The sequence below is a fragment of the Paroedura picta genome, chromosome 4, assembly GCF_049243985.1.
Source record: "Paroedura picta isolate Pp20150507F chromosome 4, Ppicta_v3.0, whole genome shotgun sequence".
Lineage (NCBI taxonomy): Eukaryota > Metazoa > Chordata > Lepidosauria > Squamata > Gekkonidae > Paroedura > Paroedura picta.
Genome location: NC_135372.1, coordinates 88,248,049 through 88,271,530, shown reverse-complemented (window position 1 = coordinate 88,271,530; position 23,482 = coordinate 88,248,049). Strand labels below are relative to the sequence as shown.

Genomic DNA, 23,482 nt, shown 5'->3' with positions numbered 1-23,482 from the left:
ACAGCAACCTTTATTCCTTGCAAAGAAATTCCATTCAAGCAAATTGACACATTCCATAATATATTCAAACTGCCCCAAAACTGTACTGTTATTCTACATGCCATGCTATGAACCCAGCCTTATTCCAACAGTTTGGTTTTTCTGTAAAGACACCAGGAAAAGTAATACCCTCTATCTATCAATAGATACTCCTATTCCTCTCTAATATTAACTGTGAATAAAGTTATATTGCTTTTGTTGGATAACCCCAATGCTAACCTCTCCAACATCTCTTGCACAATGACAGGGCTGGGATACAAATCAGGAGTGCAGTCACCATCTGACTGCTGAAACATCTGCTGCCGAAGATTACGGAGTTCACTCTTTAGCCCTTCCATCCTGTGTCCCAGCACCGATTCCAAGCCACTATGGGGATTGTGTTGCAGTTGATCCACCACCTCTGCAATAACAAGCAACGTGGGATGAAGATATGACCTAATAACATTGTCCTAGGTTTGGTCAATAGACAAAGGTGAAGGGAAACATAGTGCTGGAGAGGTATTTGCTTCCATCAGGTTACCATAGTCAGTTTTTCACTTTCTCATGATGTTTCAGGTATTAGGGGTAGCATCTTGGTCTCTTTTACCCTGTTTCTGCCCCTTCTGGACCAAATTATTTCTCCTCCCTGTTAAGTGGTACCCATAGAAACCGCTTTCAGTATTTGAACAATTCTCATAATGAAGAGGTCCGTCAAATGTGGGCCAAACTACATTGCTGGCTAGCTACAACTGGTGGAAAAACTGGTGTAATGCTACTGTTTGCTTCTGAATTAAGACAGAGCAGGCACAATGTAGACAATATCCAGTCCTCACCTTTGCTAGGCTTGTGTAGGCCTTCCCTGTTTTGCTACCAAGATATAGGAAAGGTCTGCAAAAAGCAGAAATTTGAAATTATCCAAGATATACAATTAACATTTGAGCCTTATGCTATATAGGCCTGATCTACAACATTTGCTTAGTGAATGCAAAGGAATAAGCCAGTTATTATTCTGACAAGTCAAATTCTATGTTGAGATAGTAAAAGGAGAACATCTTCGTTCCTTAGAGCAGCGGCCCCCAACTTTTTTAAGGCTGGTGACCGCCTGCAAGAGTGGAGGAAGAGGGTGGCGGGCGCCATGCATGCCTGTTTGCACCCGCCGGCGGGGCGCAAATGCACGCATGCTGCTCTGTGCAAACGCGCATGTATGTTTGTGCCGCCGGCATGCCGGCGGCCACGTCTCCCTCCCCCCCCAGCGAGAAGCTTGCCAGGCTACGAGCGAAGCGGCTACTTTGGCGACCGCTTCGTTCACGGCATGGTAAGCTTCTTGCTGCGGGGGGGAGAGCCAAGGCTTTCGCGGCCCGGTACTGGGTTGACGACCCCCGCCTTAGAGCTTACAATGAAAACTTTTATTCTAAGATAGCTTGGACAGTCAAAATAAGGAAGAAAGCACTGAAGAAGAGTTGGCAGAACAGATGTCTGATACCCTCTAGGTGACTGATACTGTGTTGCTGTAGTTCTTTCTCCTGTTTCAGTTGATGTACAGCCTGAGTAAGGGATTCTATGACCTAGAGAGAAATAGATGAGAACCAAAGTCACATAAAAAGCAGAGACAAAGGGGCTCTCAAGACCCAGATGAAAAACAGGAATGATCAGAAATCCCAGTCCTAAGGACTGACAATTAGTGAGAGTATATGTAATACTTCACTGAACACACTATGCCAAGGGGTGTAGGACAGCCCCCTCCCTGGTTACAAATATTAAGTGGTTAGTCATACGGAAAAGGCAAAATCTATCATGTGACACTATCATTCTTATATTCTATACTCTGCATATGCTTTAGCTTAATGCATGGTTACTTACTGAGTTTGTTAATATTATTTATTTATTCAGTTTGTTATGTTTGAATACGCGTTTTCAGACCTCTTCTCACAAGTTAGTCAGGGACATTAAGGGAGAGAGATTAAACGCCCTCCCTCCCACTGTGTTAATACTCTCCAGTCCATAGTAGAGAAACCAAGATATGACAGCGATGATTACCTGGGATTGTGAACGCAGCTGTTTGCTGATGGCTGCAAGCTCCTCAGTGGCCATTTTACAGCAATGGTGAGACGCACATGTGAATTGCAAGGGTAATGGCTCAGTTGGAAGAGCACTATCTGGTTTTATTCTGTCCAGTAATAAATCAGCTGTATGATGGAAAGCAACAGATGTAGCAAATGGTTGAGTAGGGAACCCATCAACAACGAAGCAACTAGTTTATTTACCTCCACTAATATTCATTATAAAGAACTATAGAATGGGAGCTAATTTTCAGTTTTCAAATGTTTAGTCTAGGTTGATTCTGTTCCCATACGAACAAAAGAACATTGTCATTCTACAGGTGCTCATTAAGAAACATCCTGTTGAATCAGACCAAAGTCCAAGCATCCAGTTCAACACTGAGCTTCCTACAGAAGGCAGTAAGATACTTCTCAATGAAGGTGTTTGCGCCCACTATTGTCACATTCTAAAATCAACTACAAAATGCCCCATCTAATTTCCAGCAACAGAGATTCACTTAACTGATCCTGAAACTTCAGCCACTATAGGTATTAAAGATATTTTCTTTCTTTAACAGATGCTTTAGAAATATCTCGGACAAGCTAGTCATTATTACCTTTGGAAGTGATGGTGGCTGGGTTCAGACGATGCTGTAACAGAAATAGAATAAAGATGAAATAATGTTTCAACCATTTCTCTTGAAATATAGTTCCAAATATTACTTCCTCTGAGGGACCCTGCAACAGACCCAAGTTAACATGCACTGAGGGAGAACAACAAGCAAAAGGCAAAACATTCTGTTGTTAATATAGCACTTTCAGTGTGCATATAACACATATAGGATAAGACTGTCAGCACAGACTTACAATGCCATGTTTTTCAGGTTTTATCAGCAATTATTACACAATATGTTAGCTGAATGAATATCAAAGCAAATATTCTTAAAAACATGGAAAGAACCAGAGATGATAGAAAAAAAACCCTGGAAAAATTGGCGGAGGTGTTTTCCCTCAGTCCCCTCAGGGACTTTAAAAAAAGGCAAGCCCTTGCCAAGGACCTTAAAGGTAGAAGCAAAATTACAGTACACTTGATGGAAGCTGATATCCAGCATGCCAGACCTCCACTCCTCTATTATTTGAGAGAATGGTATTTTAGAGCAGTGGTACCAAACCTTTTTATCACCGGGGACCACTCGCCTTTTACTGAGGCCCGGTGGGGGGGGGGTAGTTTACTCCTCTACTCTCAACCACTGCCCTAACGCTCTCTGATCACTATGGTAATGTTTAAACATCCCTTCAAAATAAGATACAGACACACCACAACAATGAACATAAGGAACATTTTATTTTCATGGACATTTTAACTCATGACAATGACAAATCAATGGGAGCCCTGAGCTTGTTTCTCTGCAACGAGATAGTCCCATCTGGGAGTGATGGGAGACAATGACACCCGAAGTATGTTGTAAAGGGACGGGGGGGGGAGGCGTCCTTCGGGGCCCACCTCCAATTAGTCGAAGGACCACATGTGGTCCGCGGCCCACAGGTTGGGGATCGCTATTTTAGAGTATAAGAAATGTTATAATTTTAGTAAAATACACTTAAATTGGATTACATATACTTAAAATTTATAGGGGGGAAACTCAATATTCCCACTGCCCAGTTTGCAGAAAACTTACACCTTACAGCAAACCAGTTTTTCCTGGCACAAATTAAGAACAGATTCCTGATACAAATTAAGCAGGGAATACAAGAGTATAAAACCAGAGTTCAAATGAAAAAGGCAGGGATAAGCCACATAAGATGATAGTTATTTTAGATTTATGTAAGATAGTTTATCCTCTGAATCCCTTAAATCTGACTTCAACATCTTGTCCACAAAATCACCAGATAGCACCAATAATGATGGATCTCTGCTGCCTCTGGACAGCAACTGTACTGTTAACATACATCCTTTTATCATACTGTCAATCTACTAGGTTTTCAGGAGCTACATTATAACAGTTGATTTTAACAATCACCACCAAAACCCTCAGCAGGTTCTTGAAAACCTCTAAAGACTAGACCTTGGAAATTACTAGCATCTTTTTCCATATCACAGACAGAACCCACTGCTGAGGTTATCATGTGTCAACGTTCCCTTTATCAGCACAACATTTAAAAAGGCTCAGACTTTTTTCAGCTGGGAAGATAAACTAGTCAGATGTTCCTCTACAATTGAACTTGCCTTCACTTTGGCCATGTTGGCATCAGTTGCAGTCAGTATAGAGCTTAGTTCTGTGTCCCAATTCATCCTGTTGGCAAAAAGATGTTTCAGCCATTCACTGGTTACCAAATTGCATCCTAGGAGTGCCTGGCAAACCAAGTTTGACTAACAGAAAGTAGAGTATTGAGTATGCTTACAAAAACTGTAAGAAAAAAGTTTTCTTCAACCTGCAACTCACAAATTTATTTTTATTATAGCTCAGTTGTATGCAACTTTAAGCCCAGAATCAAAATACTGCAAAACACGCAATGAGCACTGCTTCAGAAAGGCCAGACAGATATGAACCTCCTTTTGGTACACTTAGCTCAGCTACTGAGGGGCTGTGACCTCTAGGGCAGAGGTAGTCAACCTGTGGTCCTCCAGATGTTCATGGACTACAATTCCCACGAGCCCCTGCCAGCAAACACTGGCAGGGGCTCGTGGGAAGTGTAGTCCATGAACATCTGGAGAACCACAGGTTGACTACCTCCCTGCTCTAGGGCATCCCAGAAAAGTCTTTCCTAGCGCCTGCTGCTTTCCCTTGAAGCTGCCTGGCACTGGGCCTAGGATCTTCTGCACATTAAACAGGCTGTTACACAGATCTAAAAACAGAATGCCACCCCCATTTCCCAAGCAGGGTCTCCAGCAGGCACGCCCAATGCTGCCTTCCTCGATACACCGCCACAAGACTGTGGCTACTGGCAGTCGTCGTAAAAGCTCCTTTGCAGGGCAGAGACACGCCCCGGAGCGCTTTGTGACAGGCCAGGAACCCTTCGTTAGCTGTGGGAATGCAGTCCCCGCCAGCCTCTGGTGCCTGCAGCTCAGAGGGCTCACGCTGCCAACTCCTTCCCAAGAGGGCTACGGGGCGAAGGTCCCCCCCCCCCGCCAGCCCCATGGCGGCCCGAGGCCAACCCATACAAACAAAACCTGACCGGGGGGGGGGTACATCGGCCTAGGCCAGGAAAAGGCCTCGCACAACCTGATTGTTTCCGCCGTAGAGATTCAAACGCGCACTCCGACAACCGTTCCAGGCACGAGGCAAATTTCACCTTCCGCTCCGCCGCAGAGACTTCTGGTGGTGGAAGTCCTGAAGGCATACTAAGCCTTACAAACAGGATCTTCTATGGGACTACATTTCCCGACAGGCGTTACGCCACGGCATCCGTGGAACTTTGGGAGAAATTCATGCATCACGCTCAGCAATTAGCGCTCGGTCGGTAAGAGTTTTTTTGTTTCTTAAACCATGGCCGAAGGACTCGTGCCTTTAATGAAGCACATGGTACGGCTCTGGCGTGCCTCACAGGCGACTACATTACCCATAGTGCTCAGCGCCTAGGCGCCATGGAGTGTGTGGCACATCTGGAGAAGAGGATCCGTGGCAACTTGGAGCGTCTGGGGTTTGAAATTCATCCTTTCAAGGTACCGCAGATGTAGCAGGGTGTGTGTTTCTTGGCGCCGTAAGTTTAACCATAGAGATAGTATCATTATCAGTGTACCGAAGCAATTTCTTGATATGATTTGAGCTAACACTGATCTCTCTATGTATTTTGATGTCATTATTTTGCTCATCCACGTGGTGCCACCTTGACCCATGGTTTCACATGTGTTTTCTGCTATGCTTTCATAGTATTACTGCTGCATTATTCTTTTCTTCACACAATGCCATATTCCCCCGTGAAATTCCTGTTATTATTACACATTATTATTTAAACTCTGACTTTGTTACACTACCTGGAGGCTTAAAGAGCAGCCCCAAACAGATATAACTATAAATGGATTTAGGCTTATCAAAAGGGTTTTACTCTTAAGAACCTGTTCTTAGACCTGTGCAGTATGTTGCATAACATTCATATGTTACACAAATGAGGTACCAACTCACACATCCTTGAGGATTCCCTACCATACAGTTGGGCCTGCGTAGTGGTCCCACAACTGGGCCATTTTTCCTAGGGGTGGGGAGAGGGAAAACTTAAGGCATAGGGGCAGATAAAGGTAGGTGGTCTGTTGGCTAGGAATAAGATAGGGTTGCCAACTCCATCTTAGAAAATTCCTAGATATTTGGGGGTAGTGTCTTAAGAAGGTGGGGTTTGAGAAGGAGAGGTAGCTCAGTGGGATATAATGCTATAGACTTCACTATCCAAAGTGGCTATTTCCTCCAAGGGAACTAGGGTTGCCAACCTCAAGGGGGGTGGAATTGGAAATCATTCAGAATTACAGTTGCTCATCAGATAATAGAAATCACTTCTGGAGAAAATTGCTGTTTTAGAGGGTGGAGTCATTGATATTATACTCTCTTAACCTTGCTTCCCTCCTAAACCTTGTGCTCCCAGGGCTTCATCCAACCTGGAGCTAACAACTCTAAAAGGAAATGGCACTCCTTAGTTGGGACATCTGATTTGAATCTGGAACATCTCCAGACCGCATGTGGAGGTTGGCAGGCACCCCTAGAAAGAGACGGAAGCAGGAAAGTGGGAGAGAGCATGGGGGTTTTCAGGAAAGGGAAAGAAAAAATAGTGGGGGAGGAGGAGGGAAATGAGATGCAAGTCCTTGCAGGGTCCTATTTATACAGTTTTAAATAATCCTAATCTCATTGACTTCAGCGAATTTAAGGAACTACTCTGTTTAGATTGCATTTCCAATCTCCATTCTTTACCCATTATTTCAAGAATTTTCTGCAGATCTTATCCTATAGATTGCATTCTAGTATAGCATTATATCTCAGTTCAAAGAGGACATGTGAGGAAATAAGAACTATTGTATACTGGAGCAGAAGCTTAGTTGATGCAGGAGAGACCAGGAAAAACAAATTAGAAAAGGCATTCTAAAGTACTATCAAGATTACAGCCCCAGTTTTAAAAAATCCAAAGTGAAGTCAAGCTGGGAATGTGGCCAGCAGTGGCTGGATGTAAAGTTCCATTAACGTGCAACTAAACATTGACACTGAGTAGATAAATTACTAGTGTGAAGGTGAGGCATGTACCACCAAGGGAATTAAATATTAACCATGGTAAAGGAGGAAAAATAACATTCTTTTTGATGCCCAGCCCATCAAATTTTGATTATAAGCCACGTTATTTTGGTTTTGTGTGCTTTTAACAATTTTACTCTGCTGTGCTAAGATATAATTTAACTTACAAGCAGCTTTCAGATCAGAGGAATGGCTTTTAGATGATGGAGTTACATGATAATAAAAATCTGTCATGTTTTGCTAAGATCTAATACTAGAACGTGTGAGAAATCTTCTGTTTGGCTTGTACATTAAACTAAGGAAGAAAAAATAAATATAGAACATACCAGGACCTATTACTAAGTTTAGCTTCACCCTCTCACGTGAAGGGGTGAAAACTTTTTGTCAGACTCATTTTATTTATGACATTTGTAGTTTCCCTTTCTCACTGGGGCTAAAGACAGACTATATGCATCGATATAATAAATGTATGCATCGATATAATAAATGGGATGGGGCATCTAATAAACAGTGCAGTAGGACTAGGACTGTAGAGATCTGAAAACCAGAATTCTGAAAACAGAACTGAAGCAAAGTCAATGTATGTATTAACATGATGTATTAAATGATCCTATTTACAACAGCAGGCAGTACAAGCTGAAGTACAGACACAGCCCCTAGCCCTTTGTCCAAATATCTTTCTTAAGTTACAGTATAGCACTGATATTTGTGTAAAAAAAAAACCCTCTTGAATAAATCATTTTCTGGAAACCTGGGAGAGTGGGAGCTTTGACTTCATAAAGCAGGCATTTCCATAATATGACCTTTCCATAATGTGTGACCCCAACAAAGAAAGGACATGCAAAGGCGGGCAGATTTTGCCAGTTTGCACTTCGGCACCTGCAGAAGGCCCAGCTCAGATGAGTGAAGCTGTGGTGGTGAAGTACAGGGAGAGAGTCAGTCTAGCAGATACAAGGGAACAATGCTGTGAAGGGCTTTGTCTAAGTCACCCGCCACACCTCCCCCTTCACATACTCTTTGAGTGTTCTTTTGACAATGCAGGCTTCTACAGCCAGGGCTAACTGTGCATATGTGTTAGTGTAACTTAAGAAGCTATACCCAGCCATATTCCTCCTTTCCAACTATGGAGCATACTTTCTTCATGAGGGAATATGGCAAGTATACTGGCAGCCCTGCAGTAGGCTGTCACCATGGTCCCATGCCAGGATGCCGCCATGTGGGGAAATGGGGCACAACTGAAGTTCAGTGGGTGATGGGCAGCTACCTCATACTGCCCTGTGGATCTGCTATCCAAATAATCATGGTACCTATTGCCTTGCAGGATCACTATGCTGTTCATCATAATGGCATATGTCTTTGGCATCTCTGCAGGCCATGATTCAGCAGGGGAGGAGACTAAGGGTGAAGATGTATCTGGTGTGGTTTGGGCTTGCTGCATTGACCAATGTGGATCTGCCATGAGGCTGCTATCCCATTGGTTACAGCTCAGCTCCTGCAGTATCGCAACTCAGGCAGCTGTCTGTCTGTCTGGCAAGTCCATATTGCTGTGATAGGGAGGCCTATTATTTTCCAGAGCATCTTTCCAAGGCACAGGAGTCATACTGGATACCTTACCTCACCTTATTACTGTTTTCCTGCTGCTGTTCAATCAAGTCTGAGCATCTGATCTCGCTTTCACATGTCTCAATGGGTGAACGTTGACCCAGGGAAGACCGTTCATGGTGTCGCTGGGCCATTCAGGGTGCCACTTCAGGGTGCCACTGGACCTCTGTTTCATTTAACTGCACAATCTAAGGTCCAGTTGCACCTGAAGGCTGGGTAATTTAGTTCACCACGAGCTTTCATACTTTTGAGTTCTCCTTCTCAAGGTACTAGCATGGCCACTCCTCTGAGGTCCCAACACTTATTTCAGTCTTTTAAGCAGCCTGGTACTTAGCTCCTTTTTCACATTTAAACTCTGCCAGCCATAACTAGGAGGCATGGGAGGGGGGTTAGCACCCTTCACCCACGAATCTCCTCTTTGTGTAGACAAGCTAGGACTTCCTCCCTCTTTCTGTCAGATAGGGGCAGTTATATCTTTAAATACGTGAAACAATTGTTTATTTGTTGGTTCTGAGTGAAATATGTGTAGATTTGAGCCGTAAGAGCACCATTACCTGTCTCTGCTCATGACTTCTGCTGCTGCTTGGTCTTTCTCCTAGTTGATCTTTGGGCACGAAGCAGATGGTTAAAGTGAAGGTCCCAAGGGCTTATTTTGCTACCCCCCACAACCCTTATGACATAAGAATGAGAGATGATGTGTCACTAGCCCATGGCAGAAGTTGAATTATGAACACCATATTTTACTGACCCCTGTTTTTACAGTTTTATTCCACTGCCAAATTGGCGAGCAGTAGAAATTAGAATGGAGATCTTCAATTATTGTTGTTCAGGATCTTGTCAAATAAATATAGAAGAGATGCATGCATTATATCCCAGTTCTATTTATTGCATAGCCTGGAGTTTTATTTTTTATAAAGAACACCTCAGGGGAGAAGATGTAATAGGAGGAGAGCCTGATGTCCCGGCTGAACTGAGGAGAGGCCCTCGATCTTATTGCCACCCGGAATTCCATGCTCCTTTTGAAAGCATGGGCATGTTTGCAGCAAAAATTCTCATTAGTTCAGAGTGTGAGAAGGCCACTCTCTGCCCTCACCACCATGATGTCATCATTTGATGTGTAACAGTATGCGTTTGTGAATTTGATTTTCAAATACTCTGTGAGCTCCTTTTTGCAGAAATCCACTTCAAGTCCACAGTGTGTAACAAGGAATTTCTTAGAAGATTTGGGAAAGAGCTGGTGTGCTGTGATGTGACATGGTGTTTAATGTGGGGCCAGGATCTGGGAGACCCAGGTTTAGATCTGTAGTCTGTCATGGAAGCTTGCTGGGTGATCTTGAACCACTTACAGACTCTCAGCATAATCTATCTCATAGAACTATTGTGATAACCTGGAAGAGAAGAAAATGATGTAAACTTCTTTGGGTTTGCATTGGGAAGAAAGGCAAGATATAAATGGAGTAAAATTAATTAATTAAAAATTAATAAATACATATACAGCATTTTGAAGGGAAATGCCACTGACAGGATTATATGTGAATATAAAAATAGGATTTTAGTGTGTTATAATTGCCTCAGAAATAGGTTGCAGCTCAGACATTGTTAGGAATAAAAACTGACATTGGAATGCTACTGTTGTCTTAGCAAGAGGGTTGCTGGAGTGCAGCTGTAAGAGGATCAGCAGCAAACAGGATAAAACTCTTGTTCAAAGTATTTTATAAAAATGAATTCTGTATTAATGATTGTGAGAGAGCCTCTTGTGGCGCAGAGTGGTAAGGCAGCCGTCTGAAAGCTTTGCCCATGAGGCTGGGAGTTTGATCCCAGCAGCCGGCTCAAGGTTGACTCAGCCTTCCATCCTTCCGAGGTCGGTAAAATGAGTACCCAGCTTGTTGGGGGGTAAACGGTCATGACTGGGGAAGGCACTGGCAAACCACCCCGTATTGAGTCTGCCATGAAAACGCTGGAGGGCGTCACCCCAAGGGTCAGACATGACTCGGTGCTTGCACAGGGGATACCTTTACCTTTACCTTTATTAATGATTGTGGGCAGTATGTGACCAAGGACATATTCTTTTGATTATTTTTGAGCTTAGTTTATATATTTGCAAAATGATCTAAATAATAGCTTATACTTTATACTTTTCTATTGTTTGGCCATACTTTAGTAGCTACATTGGCAAACATTTGTTCCAGATATATTCCTGTGTAGTGTGACATTTCTGTCTACATATTTGCTCTTTAGCAAGGAACACAGCATTTTCTTCCCCTGAACCAACTAAATTTCTAGCCAGTTCTTGTGACTGTAGAAGAAAGTCTGAAAAATACTGGGTAAACATATTTATTATATTTATAAATATACTAGCCAGAAATCCCATTGCAACCAGGAATACAATGGGCCCTTGGACCCAGGGGACCCTGGGAGGTGCAGATCTCTCTGTGTGTCTCTTTCTGTTCCTCTCATGGTGTGCCTCACAGCAGGAGGCATAGCAGGTAATTAGAGCTTGTTCTTAGGGGGGAAGCAGGGCTGGTGTGCAGTTTGGGACAGCTCTCTGTGTCTGTCTCTCTCCCTCCGTTGCAGCAGGGGAGGGTCTCTCTCTGTCTCTCTCCCCGTGGCATCAGGAGGCATAGCAGGTAATTAGGGCCCATTCTTAGGAGGGAAGCAGGACTTGTCAGCAGCTTGGGGCAGCTTTCTCTGTGTCTCTCTCTGCCTCCCTTGCAGCAGGAGCGATAGGAGGGAACGAGGGCTTGTGTTCAGTCTGGCAGGGCGCTGTGTGTGTCTCCGTCTCTGGCGCGGCTGAAAGGAATGTGGCTAGTGTCCAGGGAGGCAGGGTGGGAGCTGTAGGGGCAGGGCCGGCTGCATCCTTATTGGCCCTATTCCAACTTGGACAGCCGGACAGGTTCCACCCCCCAGGGTGTTTCACAAATATATAGAGGAACCATAGATAAGGATGTTAAGTACTCTGAAAAGGTGGTTGAGTAATCTGAAGGTCTGGATAGAGCTTCTCCTTAACCAAAGATGGGGGCTACAGTTCTTACACAGTTCTCTGTCTGTTTCCTGTGTGGCTACTCCCTGACTCCTCTACTTCTTTGACTTCTGTCAAACCAGTCTTTAGCAAAAACAAAAGAAAATTCTCAATCCTTTTACAATCTGAATCTTGGGGGAAAAAATGATGTCATGCAGATCTTCACTCCCATTGGGTTTTTTCAGTAGACCTGCAGTGCTACCTTAAGCAGAGTTATACTCTCTTTAATGGACTTAGAAAGGTATATCTCTCTTAAGATTAGTACTACCAGAGGATCAAGCCTCAAGGTGGTGAGGAAAAGACAGTGGGAATATTTGGTTCTAATAGCCATGCTTTTTAAAAATAAGACCAACAGTACTCAAACTCCAGTTGTGCAAATGGAGTGCTGTTGTAGATCATCAATGTCCAGGTTTCCAGAACTAATGCTTTTTTCCCTCCAAAGGTTGGATGGTACAATGCAGTCCTTCCTTCAGCTTTTCATTTGCCGTATTCAAATAACATTCTGGCATTTGTGGTACTCAGCGTCCCTGCCATGTTTGACAACGCCTTCAAACCTTTCCTGAAGAATCAGCCGCTGGAAAAGATTAATGATCCTGTGGATCAATGCATTTTCCATCACCTTTCATTGATTAGGGAGGTAAGAATTCTTAACACAAAGTTTCCTCTTTCATTCCCAATAGATTCATGACAGACTACTATATAATTGTGGAATTTTTCATTTTTTGTAATGGCTTGCATTTATAGTTTTATGTTGTTTTAACTGTAAGCTGCTCCAACCAGGACTCTGAACAGGCAACATAGAAATAAATTAAATTTCTATGGTAAGAGCATAGAGTCTTTCTTGAATAGACAAAACATTCATCTAGTCCAGTATACTGTTTCAAAAAGTGCCTAGCCAAATGCCTCCAGAAAGACCTTAAGCAAGTATGATAGTAGCAGTTTTTATCCCTTCCCCATTCATGTATTCCTCGGATCATAGACATCATTATTTATTTAATTTATTTACCTGCTGACGTCCTTGCGCTGCCTCCACCCGACCACTTCACTGACGCCTCGCCGCGGCCCGGCCCCGCCCCGCCCCGCTGACTGCCTTCGCTGCGCATGCATCTGCTGCCGCCCCCGCTGCCGCTCTGCCCGCCTTTGCCCTTGCCGCTTCCCCGCCGCCCTCGAGAGCCGCACCCTCGCCTGCTCCAAAAGGTATGGTCCGCGGCGCCGCGGGGAGGCTGCACACTGTGCCAGCCACCCCTCGCCTCCCACCCCTCTCCTGCCGGGACCCGGCCGACTCCCTCGCCCCACTAGCGCCCGCTGCATTCAGCCTGCAGCGGGCCTACTTACTAGTATTAATATAAAACCTTAAAATGATAAATACAACACAATATCATAATGTCAGCATCTCAGTACAGCTATGCAGTTTCTTCAGTAGACATTCCACAGTGGGGCGGGGGAGGTTATTCACAGAGGCCCATTTGATATTGTTGGAATCACTGACCCCAACCAAATGCTTGGTGGAAGAGCTTTGTCTTGCAGACCCTCTATCTCGCACTTACGTTTAGCTGTCATGTTTATTTACCATTTGATTATTAACCACTATATCCTATAAATTTCCCTGATTCACCTGTCATCCAATGGTAGTCTTCATGCTTTGTGGTACTGAATTCCATACATTAATTATGCATTGTATAAAGAAGTAATTTCTTTTCTCTGTCATTAATCTAATGCTGGTCTGTTTTATAGGATACTGGAAAGTTTCTTTCTTTCTTTCTTTCTTTCTTTCTTTCTTTCTTTCTTTCTTTCTTTCTTTCTTTCTTTCTTTCTTTCTTTCTTTCTTTCTTTCTTTCTTTCTTTCTTTCTTTCTTTCTTTCTTTCTTTCTTTCTTTCTTTCTTTCTTTCTTTCTTTCTTTCTTTCTTTCTTTCTTTCTTTCTTTCTCCCTCTCTCTCTCTCTCTCTCCTTCTTTCTTTCTTTCTTTCTTTCTTTCTTTCTTTCTTTCTCTCTCTCTCTCTCTCTCTCTCTCTCTCTCTCTCTCCTGGATTAGCTGGCTCGTGGCAGTTTACAATGCTAAAACAATAAAATACAATAAAACATATTTATTTATTAGGTTTTTATATCACCCTCCCATACGGCTCAGGGAGGTTCACATAAAACATTGCTGGGTAATACATAGAACAGTCTAAACATATAACACAGTCATAAATAACATATCAAGAATACTCTAACAGTGGCTTCAAATAGAATGATAACTTAGACAAAGCCTCCAGGGAGGTCAGGCTACTTCTGGTCATGGAGTGCGTGTCTGAGGGGGGACCAGCGGATGTTGTTGGGTTGGACTCAAGCAAAACATACCTTATAAAATTAGAATAGTCAAATATGCCAGCAACAATAATCCCCCAAGACGTATACCCACCCCAACAACCCCACTATGAAAGAAGAAGACTTGGTTCTTATATGCTGCTTTTCTCTACCCGAAGGAGTCTCAAAGTGGCTTACAATCGCATTCCCTTTCCTCTCCCCATAACAGACATCCTGTGCGGTAGGTGAGGCTGAGATTGCCCTGATATTATTGCTCCGTCAGAATAGCTTTATCAGTGCTACATTGCCCAAGCCCAAGTTAACCCAGCTGGTTACATGTGGGGGAACGTGAAATCAACCCCAGCTCACCAGATTAGAAGTCTGCACTCCTAACCACTACACTCGTGCTGTAGTGAATTTCTCTGTATCTCATTTCTCCACATCACACATCTTTATTATTCTCTGTTATACTTTCCCCTCCCCATCATAAGAACACAAAAATGTAATTTCCTTTTAATGTTGTTTATTCCTTTGGCTCTCACTCCATCTTCTGGCAGTAAATTCCACATTTTAATCACTCTCTGGCCTAAAAGGCCCCATGCACATTAGCTTTTCTTCATGGGAAAGTTGCTGTGTCCCATTTATTTATGTACTTATTTATTGCAGAAGTCACTGCTTGTATTTAGAACCACAGGATGGTACAGTTCTACCAATTACATAGCTGCTAACATTCAAACTGCAGAGAAGAGGTCATATTTTAAAATGTTTCCTGACAAAGATCCCTGCATGCAATTTATTTCACTGGAAAAGGTTTGACATAGCTGTCTCTGTGATACGCTAGATTGCTCAATGTAGGGAGCTTTATACTTGGGGAAGCATTTAGAATGACACCTACACCTGCAATATGAAGAGGTACGGTCTAGAATTCTACTACCTTTTCCAGATCACCTGCATTATGCACACAGTGGAACCTAGGACTGATATGGTAAATACATACAGCAAAATAACAAGCACTGTAGGTATATAATCACCCTGCATTTTAGAAAGCTGTTCTGATGGCAAACTTGTCACTTCAACAAGTTTTGTAATTCCCCCTATCCCCATACTAATTTGAATTAATGAAGCTTTTCCTTGGGTTTGGAGGGTTTCATAAGCAAGGGCTGAATGGTGTCTGATTGTCATGAAGGATGATGTCCTTTGTAAGATGATTTTGCCTTTTGTGACTTCAGTTCCACAGCTGCAGAATGAAAATAAGGACAGTGGATACTGAGGGCACAACGTCTTGACAGAGAGCCAATTGTGCAAATATAGCACTGGCTTTTGGTGATCTGGCATGGTTTCTTCCATGTAACCCCCACAATCACCCCCTCAAAAATCATTCAGCTTTGTACAAGCTTTGTACTACCATGTTAAGGTCTTCTGTAACAAATGTGCATGTACCAGAATGCTTCCCCCCTCACTTTGAATATTAATGCACATTTTTGTCAGCAGCTGCAGTTTTTAATTATGTAAATTTTACCCATTAATGAATCACTTGTAGCAATTCACTTTGTTGGGGGGATTTGTTTTTAGTTGTAGTTGTTTTTAGACCACATATTGGAAGTCATATTTCATCTCACCCGAGCAGATCATTGAATAAATAAAATAGGGTGGAATAATTTTAGAAATCACAACAGAATATGAGGGTAGATGAGAACTTAACAGCATAGCCTCTCAAAAATATTTGACTTGTAAGCCCTGGTCTGACACTGACTCCTTCTTCTAGAGCTTGACTGACCAGCAGGTGGATATCATGTATGATTATGAAATGCTGCCCAATCGGAAGCCCAGGTTCTTGGCCCAGACAGCAGCACACGTATCTGGTGCTGCATATTACTATCAAAGGAAAGATGTGCAGCGAGATCCCTGGGGAGAGAAGGTAAGCTTTACATCAGAACATGCAAAGCAATGGGTGGTACTCCTTTGTTAGAAATAGGTAGACTTAATTATTTATTTTCATACATTTAAAGGATTTGGTATGTTTTGTTAATGTTTTCTTTTAAAATATATTTTATTAATTAATTAGAAAGACATATAAAAATAGAAGAGAATGGGAAAAAATATCTTGTCATCTATTACACTGGATATCAGCACATTTTAAGAAACAGTCCCAATGTTCATAAAATTCTTCTAGTGGTCTTCTATTCATCAATTTGGTAAGTTTCACCATCGCGGTATATTATCTTAGTTTCTCCAACCATGAATTCTCGTCAGGTAATTCTCACTGTTTCCATTTTGAGGCATTTAAGAGTCTGGCTGCTATCTTCGCATGAAAGAAGAATTCCCTAGCAAATATAGGGAAGGTCACAGAAAAAATACAATATCCATTTGGGATCTATTGGAAATTTTTAAAGTATTCTCTACAATTTCTTTTGTACTTTTATCCAAACATTCTGACTTTACTACAAGACCACCACATATGGAAAAATGAGTCTGTGGCATCATTTTACATCTCCAGGCATGTGAAAAAATCAAGCTGGCTGCTATGGCAAAAGTTTATTCAACTTTTAATCGTGCCAGAATGAGATCCGGTATACTTTGTTTTCAAATATAACTGTCTTCCTCAGTAGCTTGTGTATCCTTAGTAATCCTTACACCTCTGTTTGTAATACAGCAATGCCATCTGCAAAAACAAATATTGACATAAATTTCTGTTACATAGTTTTTATATATATAGCTACATTGCTGCTGCAATTATTACATCGTAAAACCATTACATCTCCAACAACTCCCATCAAATTGGATAGTTGTTCTGCTTATATCTTTGAGAGACAGATACCACCTTATAAAACATTTTATACCAATTCTCTCTGTGATTATTTCGTTCATTTTATATTCTTAACCCAGAGCTGTTTCTGCAAAATTCTGCATCCATCTCACCATACAGAGCCAATGTGGTGTAGTGGTTAAGGGCAGCAGCTTCTAATCTGGCAAGCTAGGGCAGAGTCTGAACTTAACTTTGTTTATTCCATTGTCGATCCTGTTGAATTCAGATCGATTTGAACTCGAGTCTTCCTCTCCCCCCCCCAATTGAAACAGGAAAGTGTTCTGCACGTGGTTAGGGAGGCTCAGAAGAATGGGGAGGAGGTAAATGGAGACTCTATCTATGTTTTCTTGAAGGGGAGAAGAGGATCGAAGAAGTCAGAGGAGGGAGGAAAAAATCCTTTCTTTTCTTGAAGGGGGGGAGGATCAAAGAAGGCAGGGAAAAAAATCCAAGACCTAAATAAGTTGAGAGAAATTAGGGGCTTCTCCTTTAAGACAAATTTGTCACATGACCACCTGTGGCCAATCACGGGTCCTCTACCACGGAAGAGAGCCTAGATTCAAAACAGCCTTTAAATATTGAGGGTTAAAAGCACTCCAAGATACCGCACAATAAAGGTAGGGTCACTCCAGATCAATCCTTCTTGCTGCAGAAGGAAAATTTAAATCGCCCTATATCCAAACGGAAATCGCATTCTGTGTAGAGGGCAGGGACTAAATCGACCTGGGGTTGGAATAAAAGCTCTGTGCAGTTTACACCTAGGTTTCATTTGCTACTCCTCTGCATAAATCCAACTGGATGAACTTGGGCTTGTCACAGTCCTGATAGTGATATTCTGACTGAGCATTCGTGTCAGAACTCTCAATGTCTCACCTATTTCACAGTTTGTCTATTGGGAGAGGAAGGGAATGCGATTGTAAGGCGCTTTGAGATTCTTGCGGTATGTGAAATGTGGGGTTAAAAAAAAACCTTATTTTTAACCTGCTCCATCTCAGTGTCTAATTTTAGCAAAAATTTATAAATTATTTTCAGCAGGTGGCGTTCGTTCAACATAGCTTCTAACTCAAATTCAGTCAGGCTTTCTCAAGCAGTGTTTTGTGAAACGCTGTTTTTTTAATGGTCCTGGAAGGGTTTAATGAATGCATTTATCAGGTTATATGACCATATATCCCCCTTCAAGGATCGCTGCCTTGCCGTGACAAGGGGGCTTGCGTAGCTCAGTAAAGCTATGAGCTATGCCGTGCAGGGCCACCCAAGACGGACAGGTCATAGCTGCCGCACACATGCAAAACTGCCGTGCATGTGCGTTTGCGGCCCCACTGGCCGCAAATGCGCATGCGCCGGGGCTGCCGCACACGCGGGGGGGCCCAGGCCACCCTCTCCCCCCACCCCATGACAGCGGTCCGCAGCAACGGGAAGGTTGCGGACTGGTGCTCTAAGGGATCCCACACAGGTTATTAGATCTTTTTTCATTCTTGAAACTAATTGCATATGACTTAGCTAGTCTATGGATTTGCCTTCAAGTTTTAAATCTTGCCAGTCTTTTATTGAACTGGATGCATCTACCAAATCTTGATATTTAAAAAAATATACTTTGTTTTATAAAGTCCTGTCCAGATAAGTTTCAACCAGGTCTTTGGTTGAGGCCAGGGTAAATAAGATCTAGGGCCCATCCCCGAGTCAACAGTACTTTGGGATCCTCCCTATTAACCCCCCCCCAAGGCAAAATGCTGCTTGCTGAGCAGGAAGGGGGATATTATTGCCGCCGGGATATGCTGGAGTAAACAGTTTTATTATTTAAGGAGATTTTATTGTGGGGTTTTCTATTAGTGTTACCCACCATGAACCACAGGAGTGGCAGGTTATACTCCAAACTAGCTTTGAAAGGCCCCTGCAGGCCACCCGCGGCACGGCCATGGCCCTGGGACCCAGCGAGCACGAGGCAGCAGGAGCACTAGGTGGGCTACAGGGAAGGGAACTTCCCCCTCCAACCTGCCGTGGCCACTTCCCTGCAGCCCGCTAAGAGCTCCCGCCTCTGCTAGGCGGTGAGAATGTTTGACGGGCCCTAGGGGAGGGATCTTCCCCCCCTGCCACTGTTGCCGCTTACCTGCGGGAGTGGTGGAGACTTGCAGACACAGTGGCTCCAGCAGCCAGGCGCGTCTGTAAGGCGAGGGTTGAGCTGTCAGTGAGGGAGGGCAGGAGCCGCAGGGGCAGCTTTGCTGGCCGCACCCTTATTGGCCCTCCGTCAGCCGGAGTCGCTCCTCCCCGAATCCGGTTTCACAAATATAAAGAGGAACCATGGATGAGGATAAATAAATAAAATAAAAATACATTTTAAGGGTGAAATATTGGGGCTAATCCTGGCCCTGTATTTTGTCCATATCGTCAGGAGACTGCTTCTCAGCATATGGTGACCTCGCAGCATCAGATTCTTCTCACTGGGCCAGAGTAAGTTGTGGAAGCCAGTTCAAAGATTGGCTTTTTCTATCTTTAAGAATCTTCCTGATGGATCCCTCTTCCAATCAGAAAGTCTGGCTATATGAAAATACAGTTTAAGATTGTTGCCATTTAAGTCTCCTCTTTTTCTGTTGTCCTGCAGGCTTTTAATGCAATTCTGGACTTTTATAATTCCAGATAAACTTCAGTTGCCTCAGCCATTCTTGCACATCCCCGTCTCTTTATTCAGTTGGGAGCATCTGAATCAAAAAGTTCAATTTGGGCAACTCTTTCATTTTGATTATCAGCATTGGAAATTACCAAGAAAAGTTTAATTTGAACCATCTTTGAAGAGAGTTGTTTTGGTACAACAGTTTCAAATCTTTATCCAAATAGACTCCTACATACTTTATTTTCTTTGGATTCACTTCACAACCAGTCAGATGGGCCAATGCTTCGATCTCCGAGCAGTCCGTTCCTCCAATAAAATTTTAGTCTTTTTCTTATTTATTCTGAAACCCTCCACCTACCCAGCTTCAGAATAGCTGTTTTAGCTTCAGCTACAGTAAAGATCACATAATCTGCATAATTTCTGGATTTATATTCTACATCACCATCAAGTTTTATACCAGGTCGGTTGGAATCTCTTCTTAACTTTACCGCCAACGCTTCCAAGAACATGTTGAATAATAGGGGCAAAAGTGGACATCCCTGCCTTGTTCCTTTACCAATTTCAGCCTTTTCAGCAACTGTTCCAGTCACCAGAATTGTTAGCAATAAATCTGCTGGACCCATTTAAAAAAATTCCCTCCACATTTCATTGCTTATAGCATGTTCTTAAGAAAGCACATGAGACCTTATCAAAAGCCGCCTCAGCATCTAAGAAAATGAATGCAGTTTTCCTGCCAGACGTCTTTACAAACTCTACAGCATTCAAAACAAATCAATTGTTATCTTTCATATATCTTTTTGGCATGAAACGAATCTGGTCTTCATGTAGAACTTTAGATATACATTTTTTCAGCTTCTCTGCCGTAACCTTTGCAAAGATTTTGTAATCCACATTCAGGAGTGAAATGGGCCTGTGTGAATGTGGTATTAATGAGTCTGTATTTCCTTTGTGGATCAGTGCTAGGTAGGCTTGCTCCCAAGATTTTGGAAAGTTCTATTAAGTTGCTCTGTGATCTCATTCATAACTTGCTAAAGCGGTACTATAATAACTTGAATCAGCTTTCTGTAATATTCAGGCACTAGGCCATCAGAGTTGTTAATGTTTTCTGTGACTAAAATCAGAGATAGACAAATATTGCTTAGCTTTCCTTGTTGCTCATCCTTCCCTGCTTTTTAGCTTTTGTTATGGAACCTATTATCAGTTGGCAGCACTCCTGCAGAAAAGGAGCATTCCAGGATCCGACAATGAAGATCTACCTATCTCTGGGCAAAACTCCACTGACACTATTAACACCAGTCATGAAATTCACCTCTTTCTACCCAGCCAAACCCAGTGCTGCCTTTGACATAGTCTTTTAGTAGGCCTGCAGAAAATACTGTCTTTTGATAGTACTTTGGCTAGTTGTACACATGAAGCTGCCTTACACTGAATCAGTTCATCAAGGCCAGTATTGCCTAATCAGGCTGGCAGTGGTTATCAAGGATGTTAAGCAGAGGTCTTTCACATCACCTATTTTCAGACTTCTTAAACTGGGGATGCTGAGAATTGAATATAGGATATTCTGCATTCTAAGCAGATGCTCTGCCACTGAACCACAGCCCTTCCCTCTAGTACATAGTATAGTGTGGATGTCTTATCACTTTTGCTTAGTTTGGACTCTTTGATTCAGCTCACCATTTAAGTTTTTTATTAACTCCTCAGGGATAAAATTATTTGCATTTGAAAAAAGTGCCATACGCCAATCTGAGCCTCGTGAATAGAGTGAGATATGTATAATAAAATCTATTCATTAGGATAAATAGTCTTTACTTGCAACACTGTGCACACCTATCTTGGGAATAAAGGCCACAGAATTTAGTGAAATTCTAAATTTAGGCTGAAATTTAGCATATTGCTTTTTGTTTCCCTGTATTATACAGTTAGGTGCCTAAGGCTGTAGGCAGGTGGTTGAAGGCAGTGTGAACAAGGAATTGCTGTTCATTGTGTGTATACTCATACCCTCCGGAAAACAGGCTTTGTATTAACTGGAAGAACTTGTATGAGCATAGACAATGATAGGATGAAATAATATGTGTGAAAATGCCTCAAACTGATTTAACCTCTTTTCAAGCTATTTTGTCACCATGTGAATGAAGGCAGAACTTCCATGGCTTAGAATATGAAATAGTATTGGCCCCTAGCCCAGATTTTTTTAACTGAAAGATGGAAATCTTTGGAAGGAATCTTATTATGGGTAGGTTATAGCTGAATTTGCTTTCCTTCCTTACTGCAAAGTGCTGTGTTTGAAGTACAGGCAGACCTTTGACTCAGTGCTTTCAACATGTTTTCTTTCTCTCCAGAAGATCTATGGTGTCTGCATTCATCCCTGTTATGGAGGCTGGTTTGCCATCCGGGCTCTCCTGATTTTCCCAGATGTCGAGGTGCCCTTCTTGCAGCAGACTTCGCCTATTAATTGTGTGAGAACAGAAGGGGAGAAAATAAAACTACTGGATAAGTTCAATTTTCACTGGCGGGACTGGAGCTACCGGGACATTATTGAAGTGAAGGAGAAGTACTCGGAGGAGCAGAAAGTGTACTTTGCAACTCCTCCAGCTGAACGGTTAAAACTACTTGAGCATCAAGGAGGATTACAAAGGAACACAATGCACTGAGTAACTGTTTTCACTGTGCAAAAGGGACATGTGACCTTTATCACTATGCCCATTTGCTATAAAGATGGGCCATGCCAGCATTTTGGTGATTCAGTCTGGCAACCTGGCTTTCATTTGTAGGAGGTGTGTTGTATTCTAGAATTGGGTCAAGCCTAGGTTTGTGGCTTTTCATGTTATAATGTAGGTTAGTGATTGATTACTAAGTCCTGCCAGCCTCACTGTCAGGTAGGCAGAAATCTGTTACACTGGACATTGGTAAATCTATACTTGGAAACACTAGGTTTTGAATTCTAGTATTTTTAGGACTATTTTACTGTTCTAGTATTGAAGGAGTATGGTCTATTTTATGTTTGATAGCTAAAATGTAAAAGCATTTGTTATGGGCTCAGGGAATGACATGAGAATAGCACTTTCTGCTTCTCTGTAGGAGAAATTGTCCAGGAAGCAAATATTGTAAAGGATATTGCCTAGTTCTTTTCTTGGAGTCAAAAGTCATTTCAGGTAGCACCTGTACTGTTGTATATTCATGCAGATTTTGTGACTCATGAATCTCACTTGGTTCCTTTGGTCCCGTCCCCTCCTTTCTGTTATGGTGCAAAGCACTGGTAGCACTGCCGAACCCAAGTGGTAAACTGAGTAAAATTGAAAGAAGCAAAAAGGTCTCAGTATTTCTGTTAATCTGGTGTACAACTCATCCTACGTTGCAAGCCCTTTGCTGAAAGTATGTGTCATTGGAGTAGAAGAAGAGTTGGTTCTTATATGCCGTTTTTCTCTACCCAAAGGAGGCTCAAAGTGGCTTACAGTCACCTTCCCTTTCCTCTCCCCACAACAGACACCCTGTGAGGTGGGTGAGGCTGAGAGAGCCCTGATATCACTGCTCTGTCAGAACAGTTTTATCAGTGCCGTGGCGAGCCCAGCTGGCTGCATGTTGGGGGAGCACGAAATCAAACCTGGCTCGCCAGATTAGAAGTCTGAACTCCTAACCACCACACCAAACTAAAGGGAAACTGTCCTAACAACAAGCTAAATTCTCTAGTGTGATAAAAACATAAGGAAATACAAAGTAGTGTTGTAGGAGTTATTGAGGACAGTATACTCTACTGTTTCCACGTGACTCAGGACTATATGATTTCATGAGCACCTTAATATATATGGGAATGTGCATTTGCTGCTTCTTAAGAATTAAGAATTATTTCTCATTGTATGTATTAAAATAGTGGAATCATTGTGCATCCATTTAAA

At 42.6% G+C, this 23,482-nt stretch overlaps 2 protein-coding genes across 7 annotated transcripts in view; one reads left to right on the top strand and one right to left on the bottom strand.

Annotated features, from left to right (window-relative positions):
- LOC143835771 (uncharacterized) overlaps positions 1-9,486 on the bottom strand; it is a 15,590-nt gene extending 6,104 nt beyond the window's left edge. The window contains exons 1-6 of one of the 5 annotated variants that reach the window (XM_077333948.1): positions 9,427-9,486; positions 4,285-4,351; positions 2,675-2,708; positions 2,056-2,204; positions 1,502-1,583; positions 259-439 (exon numbers count right to left, since the gene is read on the bottom strand). In XM_077333948.1, the coding sequence (XP_077190063.1) occupies positions 259-439; positions 1,502-1,583; positions 2,056-2,204; positions 2,675-2,708; positions 4,285-4,351; positions 9,427-9,440 (527 nt within the window). In that variant the 5' untranslated portion in view covers positions 9,441-9,486. Of the gene's footprint in view, positions 1-258; positions 440-1,501; positions 1,584-2,055; positions 2,205-2,674; positions 2,709-4,284; positions 4,352-5,234; positions 5,408-9,426 lie in introns of those variants that run through there. The other 4 variants (XM_077333947.1, XM_077333944.1, XM_077333945.1 and 1 more) reach the window with 4 other exon arrangements.
- Positions 5,485-23,482, top strand: MMACHC (metabolism of cobalamin associated C). 2 transcript variants are annotated; one of them, XM_077333956.1, is made up of 4 exons: positions 5,485-5,721; positions 12,334-12,528; positions 15,944-16,096; positions 21,932-23,482. In XM_077333956.1, the coding sequence occupies exons 1-4, from the start codon at positions 5,644-5,646 to the stop codon at positions 22,238-22,240; spliced, it is 735 nt and encodes a 244-aa protein (XP_077190071.1). In that variant the 5' UTR covers positions 5,485-5,643; the 3' UTR covers positions 22,241-23,482. The 2 variants fall into 2 exon arrangements, with proteins under 2 accessions (XP_077190071.1, XP_077190070.1); XM_077333955.1 differs by having other exon boundaries at positions 21,929-23,482.

Bases quoted from the DNA above. Each gene is read 5' to 3' on its own strand.
- MMACHC (XM_077333955.1), top strand. From the start codon at position 5,644: ATGGAGTGTGTGGCACATCTGGAGAAGAGGATCCGTGGCAACTTGGAG. The intron at 5,722-12,333 runs GTACCGCAGATG...TTCCCTCCAAAG, and splicing joins TTGAAATTCATCCTTTCAAG to GTTGGATGGTACAATGCAGT. The intron at 16,097-21,928 runs GTAAGCTTTACA...CTTTCTCTCCAG, and splicing joins GAGATCCCTGGGGAGAGAAG to AAGATCTATGGTGTCTGCAT.